Consider the following 21892-nt stretch of genomic DNA (forward strand, 5'->3'; position numbering starts at 1 on the left):
AGTTATATTAATTGTTGTGTGTTCAAGGCGTGCTGAGGTTTGTGTTGGCGGTGACGATTAAAACGTTCCGACTTCCACAAAATGGTTGGTCAGGTGCTAGCTTCGGCGTCTCTTGGCATTAGCAAAAAAAAAAAAGTTGTCCAATTCGGTAAATATCGTTAACAGTCGCGTTGGGTGAGACTTTTTATGTGCGACGCCGTGATTAAACGGCGATGTTGTGCAGTCGAACAAAGACACGCTTGGGGAAAATCTCCACTCCCTCGCTCGGTTGAAACTTTACACATGCTAACGTTAGCAGCTGGCATGCTAACCGTGTTATATATGGCGGGCTGCTCCGCCAACACGGGAGCCCCTCTTGCGTAACCTACCGTTTAAAATGCTCCACAATTTTATCCTCTCGGACGTGTTCGGGTAAATTCCCCACCCAAAGGTGTCTGGTTTCCCGAACCATCTTGCGCTAGTCTTTCCCCCTTCACATACATATGCCCCGGCACGTTGTCTAATCCCAGCCGGTCGGAGGTCCGTCGGAACAAAATGAACGACGATACACTCTGAGGAGAAGCGGGCCTGCTCGCCTGATGCTAGCCGAGCTAAAGTGTAGCTAGCGTGCTGCTGTAGTGTAGCTTTATTAGCCGCAGCGTCCTCCACACAGCAACGGGAGCGCGCGTCGGGGAGGCGGGGGAGCAAGTTGCGTGTTCACGAAGTGCGCGCGCCTCTTGGGGGCGGGAGTACGCGGTTCTATAGAAGTAGAATTGTCTCACATCAATTTATATATATCAATATGATATTAATAAATATGCATATATTAATAAATATACAAATACAATTGTGATATACAAATAAATAAATCATTTGTATAAATAAACGCGTATTTGTAAATATATTTTTGAGATTTGAAAATGTGAGTGTGAATGTTGTCTGTCTATCTGTGTTGGCCCTGCGATGAGGTGGCGACTTGTCCAGGGTGTACCCCGCCTTCCGCTCGAAGGCAGCTGAGATAGGCTCCAGCACCCCCCGCGACCCCAAAAAGGGACAAGCGGTAGAAAATGGATGGATGGATGAAAATATACACAAATAAAATTAAGTTAAAGTTAAAGTACCAATGATTGTCACACACACACTAGGTGTGGTGAAATTTGTCCTCTGCATTTGACCCATCCCCTTGTTCACCCCCTGGGAGGTGAGGGGAGCAGTGGGCAGCAGCGGTGCCGCGCCCGGGAATCATTTTGGTGATTTAACCCCCAATTCCAACCCTTGATGCTGAGTGCCAAGCAGGGAGGTAATGGGTCCCATTTTTTTATAGTCTTTGGTATGACTCGGCCGGGGTTTGAACTCACAACCTACCGATCTCAGGGCGGACACTCTATCCACTAGGCCACTGAGTAGGACTCATCCATCCATCCATTTTCTACCGCTTGTCCCTTTCGGGGTGGCGGGGGGTTCTGGAGCCTATCTCAGCTGCATTCGGGCGGTAGGCGGGGTACACCCTGGACAAGTCGCCACCTCATCGCAGGGCCAATTCATTTCTGTCAATTTCATGGCTGGCTCAAAGCGTGAACACTCTGTGATCACATACGACCGACAGACAATTCTGGATGTGGATGGATCGGGTCGTTATAGACTGAAAGATGCATGTACGGTGGACCTCCTCGCTAGCATGGGAATACTTTGCGGGCTACATCGAGCGGCCTTTGTAGCAGCGGAGTCAAGTGCTAGCGGTGACCGCCAATGGAGACGACGTAAGCGGTGCGAGCGGAAGCAGAAGCGGGGATGCCGAGCGGGGCTAACAACAAAGAGAAAAGCTAACCAAAGACGCGTGGAGTCTCCGGGTAAGAAGCCATTTAAACTAGAACTAGCCGGCATCAGGCTGGATAATCCCTGCACACATAGCAATTATTTTAGAATAAAACACAACTCACATAATGTTTTTTCTTTTGTGACCGTGTCAGAGGCAGACATACATTGTACTGAGGTAGCTAACTATGATGCGTTCAGTTTATCGCAACATCAAGTAAACAATCTGAATATCCCTGTCGTATCAATTCCAAGATATGGTCGAAACTATTTAAAGTGCACTACGCATAATAAACACAACATTATTAATATTGCTACTTCGGATCATTTCAACAAACAATCCTCAAAACAGCCCACTACCTATAATATGGGCTTTTTAAACATAAGATCATTATCTTCCAAAACGTTATTAGTTAATGAAGTCATTAGAGACAACAAACTTGACGTCGTTGGTCTCGCCGAGACCTGGCTCAAACCAGACGATTTTTTTGCGCTAAATGAGGCATCTCCTCCTAACTATACCAATACACATGTTGCCCGACCTCTTAAAAGGGGAGGGGGTGTCGCACTAATATACAATGAAAACTATAATCTTACACCTAACCTAAATAATAAATATAACTCGTTTGAGGTGCTCACTCTGAGGTTTGTCACACCACTGCCTCTCCACCTGGCTGTTATCTACCGCCCCCCTGGACCCTATTCGGACTTCATCAGTGAATTCTCAGAGTTTGTTGCTGATCTAGTGACGCACGCCGACAATATAATCATAATGGGGGACTTTAATATCCATATGAATACCCCATCGGACCCTCCGTGCGTGGCGCTCCAGACTATAATTGATAGCTATGGTCTTACACAAATAATACATGAACCCACGCATCGCAACGGTAATATGATAGATCTAGTGCTTGTCAGGGGTGTCACCACCTCCAAAGTTACGATACTCCCGTGTACTAAGGTAATGTCCGATCATTACCTTATAAAATTCGAAGTTCTGACTCATTGTCAACAAACTTATAATAATAATAACTACTATAGCAGCCGCAACATTAATGCTGCCACAACGACGACTCTTGCTGGCCTACTGCCTTCGGTAATGGCACCATTCCCAAATTATGTCGGCTCTATTGATAACCTCACTAACAACTTTAACGACGCCCTGCGCAACACCATTGATAGTGTAGCACCGCTAAAGCTAAAAAGGGCCCCTAAAAGGCGCACCCCATGGTTTACAGAATAAACTAGAGCTCATAAATTATCATGTAGAAAGCTGGAACATAAATGGCGCGCGACTAAACTTGGTTTTCCATCAAGCATGGAGTGATAGTTTAATAACTTATAAACGCATGCTTACCTTAGCTAAAGCTAAATATTACTCAAATCTCATCCACCTCAACAAAAACGATCCTAAATTTTTGTTTAGTACAGTAGCATCGCGAACCCAACAAGGGACTCCTCCCAGTAGCTCCACCCACTCGGCAGATGACTTTATGAATTTTTTTAATAAGAAAATTGAAGTCATTAGAAAGGAGATTAAAGACAACGCATCCCAGCTACAACTGTGTTCTATTAACACAAATACGACTGTATATACGACGGATACCGCCCTCCAAAATAGTTTCTCTCTCTTTGATGAAATAACATTAGAGGAATTGTTAAGATGTGTAAATGGGACAAAACAAACAACATGTTTACTTGACCCATTTCCTGGGAAACTTATCAAGGAGCTTTTTGTATTATTAGGTCCATCAGTGCTAAATATTATAAAGTTATCACTTTCCTCTGGCACTGTTCCCCTCGCATTCAAAAAAGCGGTTATTCATCCTCTACTCAAAAGACCTAACCTCGATCCTGACCTCATGGTAAACTACCGACCGGTGTCCCACCTTCCGTTTATCTCGAAAATCCTCGAAAAAATTGTTGCACAGCAGCTAAATGAACACTTAGCGTCTAACAATCTCTGTGAACCTTTTCAATCCGGTTTCAGGGCAGATCACTCTACGGAGACAGCCCTCGCAAAAATGACTAATGATCTATTGCTAACGATGGATTCTGATGCGTCATCTATGTTGCTGCTTCTTGATCTTAGCGCTGCTTTCGATACCGTCTGTTATGGTTGGACTAAGGGGAGGTGACGGCTCAGACACCAGGGGGCAGTATATACAAAGATTTATTATATATCAAGTATATATATAATAATAAGACAATAATAATATTAACCAAAAGGAAATGGAGTGTGACAAAATCCAAGAGTGTGTATGGTGTAAGACTATGTGTAGTATTTATCTGGAACGTTTTACCGTAAATGTTGGAGGTGCGTGTTGGGAGGAGCGGTGCTGTCAAACAAGGGGCAAGGCAGGCAGGGATGTCCAAGGGCGGAAGCGTGGTCGAGAGGCAGGAGCGAGTCGTCGTAGTCCGGGGGCGAGCGAGGAGTCGAGAACCAGGAAGCGTGGGGGAAGCAGGGAAGATCCGGGAGCACAAGACGCACAGCTTGACTCGGGGATGCACACAGGGAACTGTGGGGATGAGGGAGGACACAACAATCAACGCAGGGAAAGCACAGAGAGGACAGATAGAGCAGAAAACGAGAGTTGCGTCAAGCATCAGATCCGCATTCCAATGCGCCCAGGCCGTGACAGTATCCCCCTCCTTATGGACAGCTCCCAGATGTCCTATAGCTGGAACCAACAGAAACACGGAAACAAAAGTCAAGGGAGGGCAGAGGGGCGAATTGGAGGTGGGTCGCCGGCCCAAGTGTCCCCGAATCCACCGGGGATGAGTCTGGTGGCGGCGGCGAGAAGAACGCCGCTGAGGCGGACGACCAAGGAACGGCCACACTCTTGGCCGTCGGGAAGGCGGATGCAAGTGGTGCCATGATGCGTCTCGCCGGAGACGAGGAGGTGACATCGGAGGCAAAGAGGATGACGTCATCGGCATCTTGGAAGCGACAGACATCGGCGGCGAGGAAGCGGCAGATGTCATTGGTGACGTGGAAGCGGCAGATGTCATTGGTGACGTGGAAGCGGCAGACGTCATCAGCAATGCAGGCGTGGATGCAGCAGGCGTTGTCGGCGCCGGAGACGAGGATGGCTGAGGATCAGGCCGAGGTGCTGAGGTCGACGCTGCAGGCCGAGGGGCAGAGGTCGAGGCCAGCCTGGAAGCTGGCGGAGACGCAGGAGTCAGCCTGGAAGCTGGTGCTAGCTCGGAGGCTAGTTCGGGGACAGGTGCTAGCTCGGAGGCTAGTTCGGGGACAGGTGCTAGCTCGGAGGCTAGTTCGGGGACAGGTGCTAGCTCGGAGGCTAGCTCGGGGTCAGGTGCTAGCTCGGACGCTAGCTCGGGGTCAGGTGCTAGCTCGGACGCTAGCTCGGGGTCAGGTGCCAGCTCGGACGCCAGCTCGGGGCCAGGTGCTAGCTCGGACGCCAGCTCGGGGTCAGGTGCTAGCTCAGACGCTAGCTCGGGGTCAGGTGCTAGCTCGGACGCTAGCTCGGGGTCAGGTGCTAGCTCGGACGCTAGCTCTGGGTCAGGTGCTAGCTCGGACGCTAGCTCGGAGATGAGTGCCAGCTCGGACGCTAGCTCGGGGCCAGGTGCTAGCTCGGACGCCAGCTCGGGGTCAGGTGCTAGCTCGGACGCTAGCTCGGGGTCAGGTGCTAGCTCGGACGCTAGCTCGGGGTCAGGTGCTAGCTCGGACGCTAGCTCTGGGTCAGGTGCTAGCTCGGACGCTAGCTCGGGGATGAGTGCTAGCTCGGACACTAGCTCAGGGACGAGTGCTAACTCGGATGCTAGCCAGGGGACCGGTGGCTGCGGCTGGGAAAAGCAGAAAACTGGTGGTATTTCTCTGGCAGGGGGTAGAATGTCTGGGTGCAGCTGTGCTACCACATCAGCACAGCCACCAGTGCTAAAATGAAAGAGTGATGGTATTGGTCTGGTAGGGGGTAGCCTGGCTGGATGCAGCACCACATCAGCACAGCCACCAGTACTATCCCCCCCTCTGAACACGGATGCCAGACGCTTCCAGCTGACTGAGGAACAGTCACTAAGGGTGGGAGGTGGGTGGCCAGGCGGCGGGTAAATTCCTCCATCCCCATATTGGAGTTAAACAGTCCCTTGAAGGAGTGTTGAGGAGGGCTAGAAAAATTTTCCTGGGTGGAGGTAAAAGAAAAAGACATCCTGAGAGGGGCAGCAAAAAAAAAAAAATGGAGAGAAAGAAAAAAAAAAATGTCACTGGGGGAGGGGTTAAAGTCACTGGGGACGGGGCTAAGGAACTGTGCCGTCAGGTCCCTAATCAATTGGCCGGAATATACTGTTATGGTTGGACTAAGGCAGCGTTTCTCAAAGTGTGGGGCGCGCCCCACTGGTGGGGAATAGAGACATGACAGGTGGGGCGCGAGGAACGGGAGGAAATTTCACTTTTATTTTTTTAATTTTTTTATTATTATATTCTTTGATTTTTTTTTTACTATGCTTTCATTTTCTATACACACTGGAAATCACTTTGTGATTCTGTCTGTGAAATCCGCTATATAGATAAATGTAAATTACTTATTTTTCCTGTATGCTTTACATTTCTAGGTAGGAGCGAAAGTTTGACAGACAGCAACAGTAACTAATGGGGGCGGGGCTAAGCGTAAGCTTTGTGAATGGTGAGTCACTGTGCGAGGATTTGCTGTTTTGCAAATACATAAAAAATAGAGCCACTGCTGATGAGCTGTTCAAGATAATGGACAGTTTCCTCAAAGAACACGACCTTAAATGGGAAAACTGTGTGGGCTTTTGCTCTGATGGCGCGCATGGCAAAGTCAAGAAACGGGCTGCAGGCTCTAATAAAGAGGGTTGCGCCAAATGCGCATTGGACACAATGTGTCATTCACCGGGAAACACTCGCGTCAAGGCAGCTCAGCCCCGAATTCAATGAGGTTTTAGCAGTGGCAGTGTCAAGCCTGCAACCCCGATTTGAAAAGCTGTGCAGTGCAAAACAGGCTCATTGCAGCCACTAATGCTGGAGTACTGTAAAACTCATGTTCACTTGCCCTGTCCTCCTTTTTTTGGCAAAGATTGCAAAGTGGCACTTTTATTTTCATTTATTATTGAACTTGATGCAAGTTATTTGATTTATTATTGAACTTGATGCAAGTTATAAAACTTTTATTTGATTTATTATTGAACTTGATGCAAGTTATAACACTTTTTTTGATTTATTATTGAACTTGATGCAAGTTATAACACTTTTGTTTTATTTATTATTGAACTTGATGCAAGTTATAACACTTTTATTTGATTTATTATTGAACTTGATGCAAGTTATAACACTTTTGTTTTATTTATTATTGAACTTGATGCAAGTTATAACACTTTTGTTTTATTTATTATTGAACTTGATGCAAGTTATTTGATTTATTATTGAACTTGATGCAAGTTATAACACTTTTATTTGATTTATTATTGAACTTGATGCAAGTTATAACACTTTTTTTGATTTATTATTGAACTTGATGCAAGTTATAACACTTTTTTTGATTTATTATTGAACTTGATGCAAGTTATAACACTTTTGTTTGATTTATTATTGAATTGATGCAAGTTATTTTATTTGATATTGAACTTGATGCAAGTTATACCACAGCTGCACAGTTATTTTATTTATTATTGAACTTGATTTTATTTTATGTTATTGAGTTTGAATGTATAAAACTTGATGTTACTTGATGTTCGATAAATTTGAAAATGTTCAGCTTGGCATTAGCGTTCTGTTGGGGCGATGGGGGCAGGTGGGGCTTGAAAACTCCCCCTTGTCCAAAGTGGGGGATGACAAAAAAAGTTTGAGAACCACTGGACTAAGGGGAGGTGACGGCTCAGACACCAGGGGGCAGTATATACAAAGATTTATTATATATCAAGTATATATATAATAATAAGACAATAATAATATTAACCAAAAGGAAATGGAGTGTGACAAAATCCAAGAGTGTGTATGGTGTAAGACTATGTGTAGTATTTATCTGGAACGTTTTACCGTAAATGTTGGAGGTGCGTGTTGGGAGGAGCGGTGCTGTCAAACAAGGGGCAAGGCAGGCAGGGATGTCCAAGGGCGGAAGCGTGGTCGAGAGGCAGGAGCGAGTCGTCGTAGTCCGGGGGCGAGCGAGGAGTCGAGAACCAGGAAGCGCGGGGGAAGCAGGGAAGATCCGGGAGCACAAGACGCACAGCTTGACTCGGGGATGCACACAGGGAACTGTGGGGATGAGGGAGGACACGACAATCAACGCAGGGAAAGCACAGAGAGGACAGATAGAGCAGAAAACGAGAGTTGCGTCAAGCATCAGATCATAGCTTACTGAACACCAACAGGAGATTATATTCCGGCGCCGGCATGCCAAATTGTCCAGGCTTAAGTAGACAGCTTCTTCATTACAGGCAGGTGTGCCGATTGCCGGTAATTGATTGCAGCTGGCGGAAGCTGCAGGGCGGAGACGCGCGCACCGCATCCCTGGATGTGCGCCGTGGCCGTGGGCGTGTCCCGAGGTGCTTGCAGTGCGCAAGGATGAGGGCGCATTCCAATGCGCCCAGGCCGTGACACCGTCGATCATAATATTTTATTAGAGCGTATCAAAACACGTATTGGTATGTCAGACTTAGCCTTGTCTTGGTTTAACTCTTATCTTACTGACAGGATGCAGTGTGTCTCCCATAACAATGTGACATCGGACTATGTTAAGGTAACGTGCGGAGTTCCCCAGGGTTCGGTTCTTGGCCCTGCACTCTTTAGTATTTACATGCTGCCGCTAGGTGACATCATACGCAAATACGGTGTTAGCTTTCACTGTTATGCTGATGACACCCAACTTACATGCCCCTAAAGCTGACCAACACGCCGGATTGTAGTCAGCTGGAGGCGTGTCTTAATGACATTAAACAATGGATGTCCGCTAACTTTTTGCAACTCAACGCTAAGAAAACGGAAATGCGGATTATCGGTCCTGCTAGACACCGACATCTATTTAATAATACCACCTTAACATTTGACAACCAAACAATTACACAAGGCGACTCGGTAAAGAATCTGGGTATTATCTTCGACCCAACTCTCTCGTTTGAGTCACACATTAAGAGTGTTACTAAAACGGCCTTCTTTCATCTCCGTAATATCGCAAAAATTTGTTCCATTTTGTCCACTAGCGACGCTGAGATCATTATTCATGCGTTCGTTACGTCTCGTCTCGATTACTGTAACGCAGAGGTGGGACCAAGTCATTGTTTTGCAAGTCACAAGTAAGTCTCAAGTCTTTGCCCTCAAGTCCGAGTCAAGTCTCGAGTCAAGACAGGCAAGTCCCGAGTCAAGTCCAAAGTCAAGACTGGAAAGTCTCAAGTCAAGTCCCAAGTCCTGCATTTTGAGTTTCGAGTCCTTTCAAGTCCTTTTAACCACAGACTAATATATTAACACAGATTGTGTATGCTTTTCAAACGCTGTATTTATTTATTAAAACAAGTGCATTTTAAATTGCAGGAAAGAAAATTGTGCTGACATTGCACTTTATAATAGCACTATTAACCAGTCATTTTAAACATTTGACTCATTCCTTTACAGAATAAACACATTTGAAAAATAAAGTGCAACTGTACTTATTTGTACAAAAGTGTTAACATTGAAAAAACATGGCATATAACATAACAAAAAGGTTGTACTTTTTATATGTCAGGGCCATATGCTGCATTGCATTTGCAAAAGACCAAATTGGCCAAGAGTCTGTCAGTCATTTGTGCACGATGGGGGCGTAGTATGATGCCACCATGGCTGAAAACTCGCTCCACTGGAGCACTGGAGGCAGGCACTGCCAAGACTCTCATGGCCACTCGGAACAGTGAAGGAAGAGTCTTCATGTTCAATGCCCAGAACAAAAGGGCATTCTTTCCTTCAGCTATGTCAAGGTAGTGACTTAGCTGTAGTGCTGGAGTAGTCCCAACATCCTTCTTCTGTCTCTTGTGGTAAGCAGCAAACAGCCCTTCTCCTTCTCCAAGGTCCCCTTGCTCTTTTTCATCAACAAGAGGCGCAGGTTGCTCAGTCTCTGCAGCATCTTGCAGGATCAATTCTGGTAAACATGTAAAAACAATAGCAGAAACAAGAGACCTTATCATTACCATTTGTGTTGGTGATGCAGTGTGCTAGACTGAAATACTTAGTTATTGCTGCAGTCAGTTAGATCAGATTATGAGGGAAAAAGTTACATTAGACTCAGTTACATTTACCTTTAACCTGTTGTGCCACCTCTGCCTTGACATCACGACTGACCAGCACATGGGGCTCCACCCACAACAGAGAAAAGGCTGGATCCAAGACAGCTGCTTTGAGGTAGACTGGATCTGAAAAGGGAGCAGTGATCCCATCTTGTGTCCTGGCCATTTTCACATTGATGAAGATTCCAAGAAATCTTTTGTTCAGGGATGTCTGGAGACTTCTGACCAGGCCGCTCAGAAAACAGACCTGAGGCTTCAGTTTCTCAAGGTGGTGATTGAGGGACAAGATGGATGGAACAACAGCACTGATTGTGATGACCTTCTCCCCCTGTGTCAAATCAGTTGCTTCTCCAAATGGCTTCAAGATGTCCACCAAATCTTTCAACAGATTCCACTCCCGTGCTGTGAATGACAACTCCCTGTGCCTAGCCTTTTCTAGAACAGCACAGAGCCTTACATGATTGCACTGGAGAACAGCCTTCGCTTGCCTCAGTGTTGAGTTCCATCTTGTGTTGACTGCAGCAGGGATGCCTTTCTGTTCCCCAAATTCAGCATCAAACACATCTTTGAATGTTGTGCTTGTGTGCAGCAGTGAGCTGAGTTTAGATAACTTCGAAAGAGAAGGAGATACCACTTTTGTTTCTTTCAAACCATCTCCCACCACCAGCTCAAGAGTGTGTGCAAAACACTGCAAGCGCTTTTTCTTTGCCATAGCAACATCTACCGTTTGCTGATCTTCCACGGTTAAATCACACCAGAGCTCAGGGTCATCCAGATGATCTCCATCATCGTCATCCTCTTGTTCACTGGGGAAGCACACAGTGAATGCTTTTCACATGTTAGCAGCATTGTCACTAATAATGTAGTCCAGTTTAGCTTTAATGTTGTATTCATCACATATAGCCTCAAATTTGTCACAGATTCGTTCAGCTGTATGTGAGCCTTTGAAGCGCTCACAAGCCAAGAGATTGGACTTGAGCTGTATCCTCTCTGCCTCTTTGTCCATCCAGTGCACAGTGACACAGAGGAATCCCCTCATCTTTCGGTCAGACCAAATGTCGACAGTCACTGAAACATGGTCAGTGTGGCTCAATTGAGTTTTTAATTTTGATCGTCTTTCTTCAGTGAGGTTCTCTGTTTTTGATGTCAGTGTTCTGCGACACACTGGGGTGTACTTGCTGTCAAGTACTGTCAGAAAGTGGTGAAAACTCTTGTTTTCCACAATAGACAGGGGCAAGTTGCAATCAATAATCAAGTCAGACAGTATTGCATTGGTGATAGCTTTCTGCTGTGGATGAGTCATACTGTAATGCCCGACACGATTGTCCAGGAACTGCGAGATTGAAGGCTGTTGTGGTCCATTTGTGATGCTTTTGTTCATCAGGTATTCTTGAAATCTGTAAGCATATTAAACAGATGTCAGAAAATCCCTTATAGCCACATATGAAAAGTACTGAAACTACTCTTCATTACTCATATTATTAATATCAATCTTAACAGTGTGTGTGTGTGGTAAACATTAGGTTACAGTTGCTGCACTAGTCATGTATTTTAAAACTTATTTCGAGTTGAAGGGATAGTTCGGGATTTGTGAAGTGGGGTTGTATGAGGGACTACACGGAAAATGGCGGGCAACCCACTCACAATAGAGAGAAGTAGACAGGCTACCAGCACACGACTTAGGCTTTACATTGCTGTGGATGGGGTCAGCAGCTATTGATTGATTGAAACTTTTATTAGTAGATTGCACAGTACAGTACATATTCCGTACAATTGACCACTAAATGGTAACACCCGAATACGTTTTTCAACTGGTTAAGTCGGGGTCCACGTTAATCAATTCATGGTACAAATATATACTATCAGCATAATACAGTCATCACACAAGTTAATAATTGGAGTATATACATTGAATTATTTACATTATGTAAATTTGTATTTTATTTTTATTTTTTTGTCATTAAAAAATACAATCATGTGTGCTTACGGACTGTATCCCTGCAGACTGTATTGATCTATATTGATGTAAAATGTAGGAACCAGAAATATTAAAAACAGAAATAAACAACCCTTTTGTGCGAATGAGTGTGAATGATTGTGCCAATTAGTGTAAATGGGGGAGGGAGGTTTTTTGGGTTGGTGCACTAATTGTAAGTGTATCTTGTGTTTTTTTATGTTGATTTGATTTTTTTTTTTTTTTTAACTTTTTTTTTTCTTTTTTTTTTTCTTGTGCGGCCCGGTACCAATCGATCCACGGACCGGTACCGGGCCGCGGCCCGGTGGTTGGGGACCACTGAGGTAAACAACCAGCAGTATGTCGGAAAGCTAGCTAAAACGGTACACATATTCATAATATAGTATACATTTTAACTGACCTTTATTTGACTATTTTTGACTTTTTTTAGGTGGCTAAAATACGCGGTGCTGCTGACCGCCGTCTAACGTTACGTTACTTTGTGTGATATATTGACTAACGTAACCCTGCTTAAAAAAATCACTGAACAAAAAGTATGAATAAGGTAGTGAACTACAACAGATTCCCGTGTTTGCAATAACGTTATAACGTTAGCAGTGAGTTTACAGCCTCACTGATTTAACTACACAGCAAATAAAAGTCACGTTACTTAGCCAATGAACGTTAGCTTACATTCAAAACTTACCGTTCTTTGTGCAACTTCAAATGTCGGACGAAGTTGGAAGTTGTTGCCTCTCCATCAGTAATTTTCGAACCGCATGTGTTGCATACTGCACACCGTTTTGTGTTGACCACCTCGTAATTTTTATACCCAAACGAAATTATTTTAGGTATCATTTTTTGTTCACTGGCGTGTGGTTTGGACATTTCTTCTTCATCGGTTTTCCTGCAATTTGATTGGATGAATGCTGTGGGACGAAAACAACGTAGATCAAATTTGATTGGCTATTGTACTGAGAGCACACACGCTTGACACGCAGCACACACGCTGACACACGCAACGCTGATAGACAAGTACACAATGAAAAATACGAAGCGCTCCCGAATAACTTTTTAATCTTTGGGTTTTGGGGAAAGTAGCAAGTCATGTCAAGTCATGTCTGTTGTGTGTCAATCTTACCACTGAATTGAATACACAAAGCTTAGTATCCTTTAGAATGTTTATTATTAACTACAGACCGACAGGAACATCACACTGCCGGCCGGCTCTGTCACATGTGTGTGGTGTTACATAACAACTGGTACCTTCAACAAATCCGTTTCCTGTTCCGGGTTATGTGACCGGATGGATAACCAATACATGACATCCCTCTTTTCCTTGGAAATAAACTTGTACCGTAAACAACCTCTGTACTGACCCTTAAAACCACAAAACGTTTTCTCCAAACAAACCTGTGAAACCATTGCACAGTAACATGTGAAACACTTTTTTTTCCAATGCACAATAACTCTCTTTTCTTTTTTTTTTCCAATGTAAGTCAACCTAGGTCAAGACAAAAATCACTGAACCTTCCAGGCGGTTTTGTAACCCTTTGGGGTCTGGCCTTTGGCACCTCTGACATCCGGGTGTGGTGTGGAGTGTGATTGTCATTAGTCTGTCCCTCTGTGTCCACTCCAAGTGCAATGTCCTCCGTCCACTGCGTCTCCTCTTGTGTGTCGTGTCTCTCTGTTGGTCGGTTTGTCACATATCTCTTTACATGTGTGGTGTTTCTCTGATATCTCGCTCCTGTTGGTGATTCAACCACAACCTGATTCCCTGTTTTGCTCACCACTTTATGTGGTGTCGCGTTGAAGGGTGTGGTGAACTTGTCCACCTTGTCCTGCTGTACGAGCACTGTGTCTCCAACGTTTACTTGTGAGTACTGAGCTCCCCGTCGTTCATCAGCATAGAGCTTTGCTTTTCCCTTTTGCTCTGCATCTCTATCACGTACTTCCAGCGACGCTGTGTGTGATCCACAGAGATCTGGCAATTTTCCCCTCATCCTCCGATTGAAGAGTAGCTCAGCAGGGCTCTTCCCAGTAGTAGCATGTTCTATGCTCCGGTACACAGTCACATACTTCCTTAGTTCACGTTTCCAGTCCAGTCCTTCTGCATGGGCGATCCTTATCCTTTTCATTAGTGATGAGTTCTGACGCTCAACTTCTCCATTTGCTTGAGCCCACTTTGGAGTCGTCTTCACGTGTGTGATTCCATTTGTCTCGCAATACTCCTTGAACACGTCAGACTTGAACTGTGGCCCCTGGTCTGACCTGCAGGTAACTGGCAGTCCGTGTCTGCTGAAAATAGACTCCAGACTGTCCACAACCTTCTCTGCAGTTGTGGAGGTCATAATGTCATACTCATAATAGCGACTGTAGTAGTCCACCACCACAAGTATGGAGTGGTTAGTTGGCAGCGGTCCTAGCAGATCTATGGCCACATCTTGCCAGGGCCCGTCCGGTAGACTTGTGGATCTCAGTGGTTCTGGTGGGTCATGTCTGGCTACAATCTGGCATCCATGGCAGGCCTTACAGTACTTCTCGGCTGCCTTCTCCATGCCAGGCCACCAAACCTTGGTTCTGAGGTGCTGTTTGGTCCCCACTATTCCCAAATGTCCCTCATGGGCTAGTGTAAGTGCTCGTGCTTGCAGTCTCTGAGGCAGCACTATGCGTGTCCCCCGTAACACAATGTATCCAATAGTACATAGCTCGTTAACAATTGGTGCATACTGTTTACAATTATCAAAACATCCACTTGTTATTGCATTGCGTACCTCAATTAATTCTGGGTCAGTAGCAGAGGCTTCCTCTATCTCTCGTGTAGTAAGTGCTTTGGGTGTGGCACTCATTGCTACAAATCTAACATACTCTTCTGAATCATGTTTGTGTACCTCTTTCTGTGCTGTGTTGCCCAGCAGCCGTGACAATGGGTCTGCTATGTTTTGTTTCCCAGGTACGTATACAACTCTGAAATCATATGGCTGTAATCTGAGGACCCATCTCTCAATGCGTGCGGATGGTTTGGATCTAGGGCCATATATAACCTCTAATGGCTTATGGTCTGTGACCAAATCAAATCTCTTGCCATACACATAAGGATGTAGTCTCTCACAAGCCCATACTAGAGCTAAAGCTTCGCGCTCTGTCTGAGAGTACCTACGCTCACAGTCTGTCAGGCTGCGACTCACGTAGCACACAGGTACCATCTCCCCCTGTTGTTTTTGCACTAGCACTGCACCTAACCCTACTGGACTAGCATCTGCTATCACCTTGGTTGGTGCGTCTTTGTCAAAGTAGGCTAGTATAACAGCTTTTGCTAATTCCTCCTTCAAAACCTGAAACGCTTTTTTCTGTTCTGGACCGAACTCAAATGGTACGTCTTTTCTGGTCAGGCGTCTTAAAGGTTCTGATATTGTTGCAAAACCTGAGATAAATCTCGAACTGAATCCTACGAGACCCAAGAAGCTCCTGACTTCCGAAGCATCCTCGGGTTCTCTGGCCTCTACTATAGCTCTGACCCTCTCTTCTGTAGGACCAATCCCTTTCTGTGTCAGAAGTATCCCCATGAAAACCAACTTGTCCATGTTGAATTGACATTTATCTGGATTTAGTGTTAAACCACACTGTGAAAGCCTCTTCATCACAGCATGTAACCTCTTGTCGTGTGTTTCCTGATCTTGTGCATGCACTATCACATCATCTGATATGTTCTCGACACCCTCGATGCCGGCTAGTGCATTGGCTATCTCATGCTGGTATTGCTCACTGGCTGATGAGACACCAAAAATCAGCCTTTTGTACCTGTACACTCCATTGTGTACTGCAAAAGTGGTTATATCTCTTGACTCTGGGGTCAGTTCTAACTGATGGTAGCCCCATTTAAGATCTAGCTTGCTAAATATAGCAGAGCCATTCAGGCCTTGTAAAACGTCATCCACGGTTGGAATAGGGTACCGTTCTCTTATGATCGCTTCGTTGGCCCTCCTCATATCTAGACACAACCTGATATCATTGTCAGGTTTTGGGGATATCACCACGGGGTTTAACCAAGGGGTGGGACCTTTGACACACTCTATTATGTCTAGCTCAGTCAGCTCCTTTATTTTATTCTCTACATCCTCTCTGAGGTTGTATGGTATGCGCCTGAGAGGCTGTGCCACTGGCCTGACTTTTGGGTCTATGTATAGGCTGAGCTGTTTGGTTTTTAATTTTCCTACACCCTTAAAAACCTTTGGGTATTGTTGCCTGAGGGTGCCTTTGATGTCTGTAACTACAGATACATTCTCACCTATTTTCAGCACCCCTAGTTTCATGGCTGTCTTTCTCCCCAGTAGTGGTTCACCATTACCCTTGATTACAATGAACTCTGCCTGTTCAGATCTGTCACCGATGGTGATTTCACACTCAAACATCCCCTTAATTGGCAGTGGTTCACTGGATGAGTATGGGTACAAATTCCTCTGCTCTTTTGGCACATAAGAATTACATTTGATATTTTCTGCTTTTAGTTTTTCCCATACATTTGTTCCCATCACATTGCTCTTAGCACCAGAATCAACCAGCATTTCCACCTTAACTCCCCCCACACAAAATGTAAGTTTCTCTGACATGTCATCCTCTTTCACATTGAATGCAAACTCACTGTCATGTTCTACCTCCAGATTGTTCACATTTTGATTTCTTGATCCTCTTGAACGGCACATTTTGGCGTAGTGGTCCTTCCCGTTGCATTTGTGACATGTCTGTCCACGTGCAGGGCATTTGGGATCTTTTGCCATGTGATCAGCGCATCCACATCTGAAGCCATTCCTCTCCGAAGTGGCGCCTTCTTCTTTTTCCGCTGTTTTCCCTCTAGGTGTAGAGTATTTCCCTCCTTTTTGAGCAACGCGATGCACAGCCTCCGTGTCCCTCCCATAGACTGTAGGTTCCCTCTTTTCCTCAGTTAGAGACATGGCTGCCATCTGTTCCTCGATCCTCTCACATTGTGAGGCTAATTCCAATGTGCGGGCAAGAGTCAACGTGTCCCCTTCCTCCAGTAGCTTTCTGCGCACATATGATGATGTACATTTATTCAGGATAGCGTCCCTTATCTGGTTGTCTGTGTCAGCCTGAAAGCCGCAATTCCTCGCAGTCCGTCTCAAACGTGTAGAAAACTGTTGCACCGTCTCACCTGTTTCCTGGCACAACTTGTGAAACGTCTGGCGGGCATATGCTGAGTTGACTTTGGGCACGAAGTAGGTGTTCAGCGCCGTGACTGCCTTCGCATAGTCAGTCACCTCCCCGGTGTCTGGTAGAGTTTGGAACACATCCTGGACGTCTGGTCCCGCCAGGTGTAAAAGTAGAGCTCTTCTCCTCTGCTTCACCACAGCCGTGGCGTCAGCATCAATAATCAGTCCTTTCCCATCAGCATATAATTCAAACGAAGTCAGCCAACGGGTCCATCTCGGCCCGAGCGTGGCTGGGTCCGTGTAACATGCGAACGTTTGAATCCCCGACTTGTCCATGTTGCTTGTTTAACTCCTTTTAACGTCCAACTAAACAGTCTTCAAACGTCCACAATAATCCTCGTCGCCATTGTTGTGTGTCAATCTTACCACTGAATTGAATACACAAAGCTTAGTATCCTTTAGAATGTTTATTATTAACTACAGACCGACAGGAACATCACACTGCCGGCCGGCTCCGTCACATGTGTGTGGTGTTACATAACAACTGGTACCTTCAACAAATCCGTTTCCTGTTCCGGGTTATGTGACCGGATGGATAACCAATACATGACAATGTCAAGTCAAAAAGCTCAAGTCCAAGTGAAGTCACAAGTCAATGATGTTAAAGTCTAAGTCGAGTTGCAAGTCTTTTTACATTTTGTCAAGTCGAGTCTAAAGTCATCAAATTCATGACTCGAGTCTGACTCGAGTCCAAGTCATGTGACTCGAGTCCACACCTCTGCTGTAACGTATTATTTTCGGGTCTCCCTATGTCTAGCAATAAAAGATTACAGTTGGTACAAAATGCGGCTGCTAGACTTTTGACAAAAACAAGAAAGTTTGATCATATTACGCCTATACTGGCTCACCTGCACTGGCTTCCTGTGCACTTAAGATGTGACTTTAAAGTTTTACTACTTACGTATAAAATACTACACGGTCTCTCCAGCCTATCTTGCCGATTGTATTGTACTATATGTCCCAGCAAGAAATCTGCGTTCAAAGAACTCCGGCTTATTAGTGATTCCCAGAGCCCAAAAAAAGTCTGCGGGCTATAGAGCGTTTTCTATTCGGGCTCCAGTACTTTGGAATTACCGGGAGTACTTTCCCGGTAACAGTTAGAGATGCTACCTCAGTAGAAGCATTTAAGTCCCATCTTAAAACTCATTTGTATACTCTAGCCCAGGGGTCGGCAACCCGCGGCTCCGGAGCCGCATGCAGCTCTTTGACCACTCTGTTGCAGCTCAGCTGCATACTTGCCGACCCCCCGATTTTCCCAGGAGACTTGTGGATCTCAATGCCTCTCTAAGAAAACTCCAAGGGTAATTATAGTCCTATTTACACTCTAATTACTAAATAAAGGGCGTGCCCTTAATGCACTGCAGTAATTGTCCACTATGGCATTTACAAACAGCGTGCCAGCCCGGCCACATGTTGTATGTAGCTTTTACTTGCACACGTAGGAGACAGCAAAGCATACTTACTCATCAGCCACACAGTTTACACTGACGGTAGTGTAACACAACACAACCAATACCCAGAATCCCATGCAGCCCTAACTCTTCCGGTCTAGATTATACACCCCAGCTACCACCAACCCCCCCACACATCAACCCTCCCCCCTCCGTGCGTCGGTTGAGCGGAAGAGTTAGGGCTGCATGGGATTCTGGGTATTTGTTGTGTTGTGTTTATGTTGTGTTACAGTGCAGATGTTCTCCAGAAATGTGTTTGTCATTCTTTTTTGGTGTGGGTTCAAAGTGTGGCGCATATTTGTAACGTAACAGTGTTAAAGTTGTTTTTGTACGGCTACCGTCAGTGTAAGATGTGTGGCTGTTGAAGTAGTACGCCTTGCTGTCACTTACGTGATCAAGCTGAAGCTGCATTCTACATGTGGTTGAACAGGTACGCTGTTTGAGCATACTGCAGAGGGCGCCAAAAGCAGTACCATCACGCCTTGATATTCGGGAGTCTCCCAGAATTAGTGAGAGGATTGGCAAGTATGACGCTATCAAGCGCCATTCTTTCAAAACTCGCGGGCCGCACTAACATCAAATTTCCATATTAAAGTGCGTACTGGTGCGTGTGTCTGAGACCCCTGGTTAACATAGCACAAGGCAATTTAAGCTCTGCATGCGGTGTTTTTCATTTTAAATGTAAAAATTTGTTTTGTGGCTCCCATTATTTTCTTTAATTTGTGAAACTTGCCAAAATGGCTCTTTGAGTGGTAAAGGTTGCCGACCCCTGCTCTAGCCTTTAAATAGACCCCCTTTTTAGACCTTTTTTTCTCTCCTCTGCTCCCCTCTCCCTTGGGGAGGGGGAGTTACACAGGTCCGGTGGCCATGGATGAAGTGCTGGCTGTCCAGAGTCGGGACCTCGGGTGGACCGCTAGCCTGTGCATCGGTTGGGGACATCTCTGCGCTGCTGACCCGTCTCCGCTCGGGACGGTTTCCTGCTGGCCCCACTATGGACTGGACTCTCGCTGATGTGTTGGATCCACTGTGGACTGGACTTTCACAATATTATGTCAGACCCACTCGACATTCATTGCTTTCGGTCTCCCCTAGAGGGGGGGGGGGTGGGGGGGGTTACCCACATATGCGGTCCTCTCCAAGGTTTCTCATAGTCATTCTCATCGACGTCCCACTGGGGTGAGTTTTTCCTTGCCCGTATGTGGGCTCTGTACCGAGGATGTCGTTGTGGCTTGTGCAGCCCTTTGAGACACTTGTGATTTAGGGCTATATTAATAAACATTGATTGATTGATTGATTGATTGACAACTCCTCCAACACGAACATTATTGTTTTTGCACTTTTTGGCTTCTTATTAAATAACTTTTTTAAATAGATTCAATCTTGCACGTGGAAAGTTTAAGTGTGGGCTTTAGTTGATATAACACTCCCGTCAGGGGGTGCATTCTACGGCGGGGGTGCATTCTCTACCACCAGGAGGCGGGATTACTGCGAGCCTCAGCCAGTGCGTCTTCGCAGCAGTTTTATGATTGCTCAGCACAAGAAATACTTACACACATACAGTTGTTGACAAAATACACTGTACATCAGTGGTCCCCAACCACCGGGCCGCGGCCCGGTACCGGTCCGCACAAGAAATAAATAAAAATATATATATATATATATTTTTTTAAATTTATTGATATACACATTATATAGCAATATAGATCAATACCGTCTGCAGGGATACAGTCCGTAAGCACACATGATTGTATTTCTTTATGGAAAAAAAATAAATAAAATAAAAACGGTCCGTGGGACAAATTTTCAAGCATTGACCGGTCCGCAGCTACAAAAAGGTTGGGAACCACTGCTGTACATTATATACCAGGGGTGGGCAATTAATTTTTACCGGGGACCGCATGAGCAACCCGAGCACTGCTGGAGGGCCACATCGACAATATTTCAATTAAATTTTGCTCAATATTATTTTTGATATATACCGTAAGATAAATGATAATAATAATAATAATAATTAATAATAATAGTAATACTTCAACATAGTGTGTGTAACAGCATTCCATGACTAATATAAATAAATTAACATTAATAATAAATGACAGTAAAATAAGCACACGTATGACTGAGGAGTCATAGTGTAACTTTGTGTGGTGTTTGAGTTGTCCGACTTTTTGTGTGGCCATAAACGCACCAGTGGTTTAGTGGTATGCGTGTTGGTGACAGATGACAAGTTGGTTTTGGCCTGGTTTGTATGGCAGAAAATGACTAGTTTTTCTAGATAGAAGTGTTTTACTCATGTTTTTGGTGTGGTTATGTCTGAATATAAACAGTTTTGCTCAATAAAGTGATCGATATAATTCCTGTCCTCGAAGCATCTCGATAGACGTTACAATAATTGAACGGTGTTCAATTGAACGGTGTTGACCAACACCGTTAGGGTCGCTTGTTGTCACTGTCACTCAAAGTTGCATTGCAAAATTACATAGAATAAATATGTTTATTTTGTTTAGAATTCAGATGGGATTTGATTTGGTGCGCGGCATATATTTGCTGTGCGCAGCGGACGCTTGAGCAGTGCGCAATTGCGCAGGCACGCACCTTAGAGGGAATGTTGCTTGGCAGTCCATGTCTTGTTGAAAACACGCCATTCGTCATCAACTTTTCTCTTTTTAGCATCTCGGGTGTAAACCGTGCATCACTTGTCGCTGCATGTGCACCTTCACTCGCAGGTTACACACGGACACACGCCCATAAATAATACTTTTCAAAATAAAAGCAGCACAGTTGTATTGCGCACACGACGGTAATACAATAGATCTAGTGCTTGTCAGGGGTGTCACCACCTCCAAAGTTATGATACTTCCATATACTAACGTAATGTCCGATCATTACCTTATAAAATTTGAAGTTTTGACTCATTGTCAACAAGCTAATAATAATAATAACTGCTATAGCGGCCGCAACATTAATGCTGCCACAACGATGACTCTTGCTGACCTACTGCCTTCGGTAATGGCACCATTCCCAAATTATGTCGGCTCTATTGATAACCTCACTAACAACTTTGACGATGCCTTGCGCGAAATTATTGATAGTATAGCACCGCTAAAGCAAAAAAGGGCCCCTAAAAGGCGCACCCCATGGTTTACAGAAGAAATTAGAGCTCATAAATTATCATGTAGAAAACTGGAACGCAAATGGCGCGCGACTAAACTTGAGGTTTTCCATCAAGCATGGAG

At 45.1% G+C, this 21892-nt stretch overlaps 2 protein-coding genes across 3 annotated transcripts in view; both read right to left on the reverse strand.

Moving 5' to 3' along the window:
* The window catches only part of si:ch1073-335m2.2 (msx2-interacting protein), a 37813-nt gene extending 37154 nt beyond the window's left edge, over positions 1–659 (reverse strand). For both annotated transcript variants that reach the window (XM_062053050.1, XM_062053040.1), the window contains exon 1: positions 369–659. In XM_062053050.1, the coding sequence (XP_061909034.1) occupies positions 369–451 (83 nt within the window). In that variant the 5' untranslated portion in view covers positions 452–659. The remainder of the gene's footprint in view (positions 1–368) is intronic.
* Positions 660–4136: 3477 nt separating this feature from the next.
* On the reverse strand, positions 4137–12241 carry LOC133631711 (zinc finger BED domain-containing protein 4-like). The gene is made up of 4 exons (XM_062024251.1): positions 10036–12241; positions 9579–9878; positions 4751–4887; positions 4137–4313 (listed from the first exon to the last, which is right to left on the reverse strand). The coding sequence occupies exons 1-4, from the start codon at positions 10733–10735 to the stop codon at positions 4137–4139; spliced, it is 1314 nt and encodes a 437-aa protein (XP_061880235.1). The 5' UTR covers positions 10736–12241.
* Between the last annotated feature and the right edge of the window lie 9651 nt (positions 12242–21892).

The sequence above is a fragment of the Entelurus aequoreus genome, linkage group LG01 (genome assembly GCF_033978785.1).
Source record: "Entelurus aequoreus isolate RoL-2023_Sb linkage group LG01, RoL_Eaeq_v1.1, whole genome shotgun sequence".
Classification (NCBI taxonomy): Eukaryota; Metazoa; Chordata; class Actinopteri; order Syngnathiformes; family Syngnathidae; genus Entelurus; species Entelurus aequoreus.

Coding starts and splice junctions, on each gene's coding strand:
- LOC133631711 (XM_062024251.1), bottom strand. CDS start 10,735: ATGGCAAAGAAAAAGCGCTTGCAGTGTTTTGCACACACTCTTGAGCTG. Junction 9,879..10,035: donor GGTGGCACAACAGGTTAAAG/GTAAATGTAACT, acceptor CATGTTTACCAG/AATTGATCCTGCAAGATGCT. Junction 4,888..9,578: donor GGAGCGAGTTTTCAGCCATG/GTGGCATCATAC, acceptor CCTGATCCTCAG/CCATCCTCGTCTCCGGCGCC.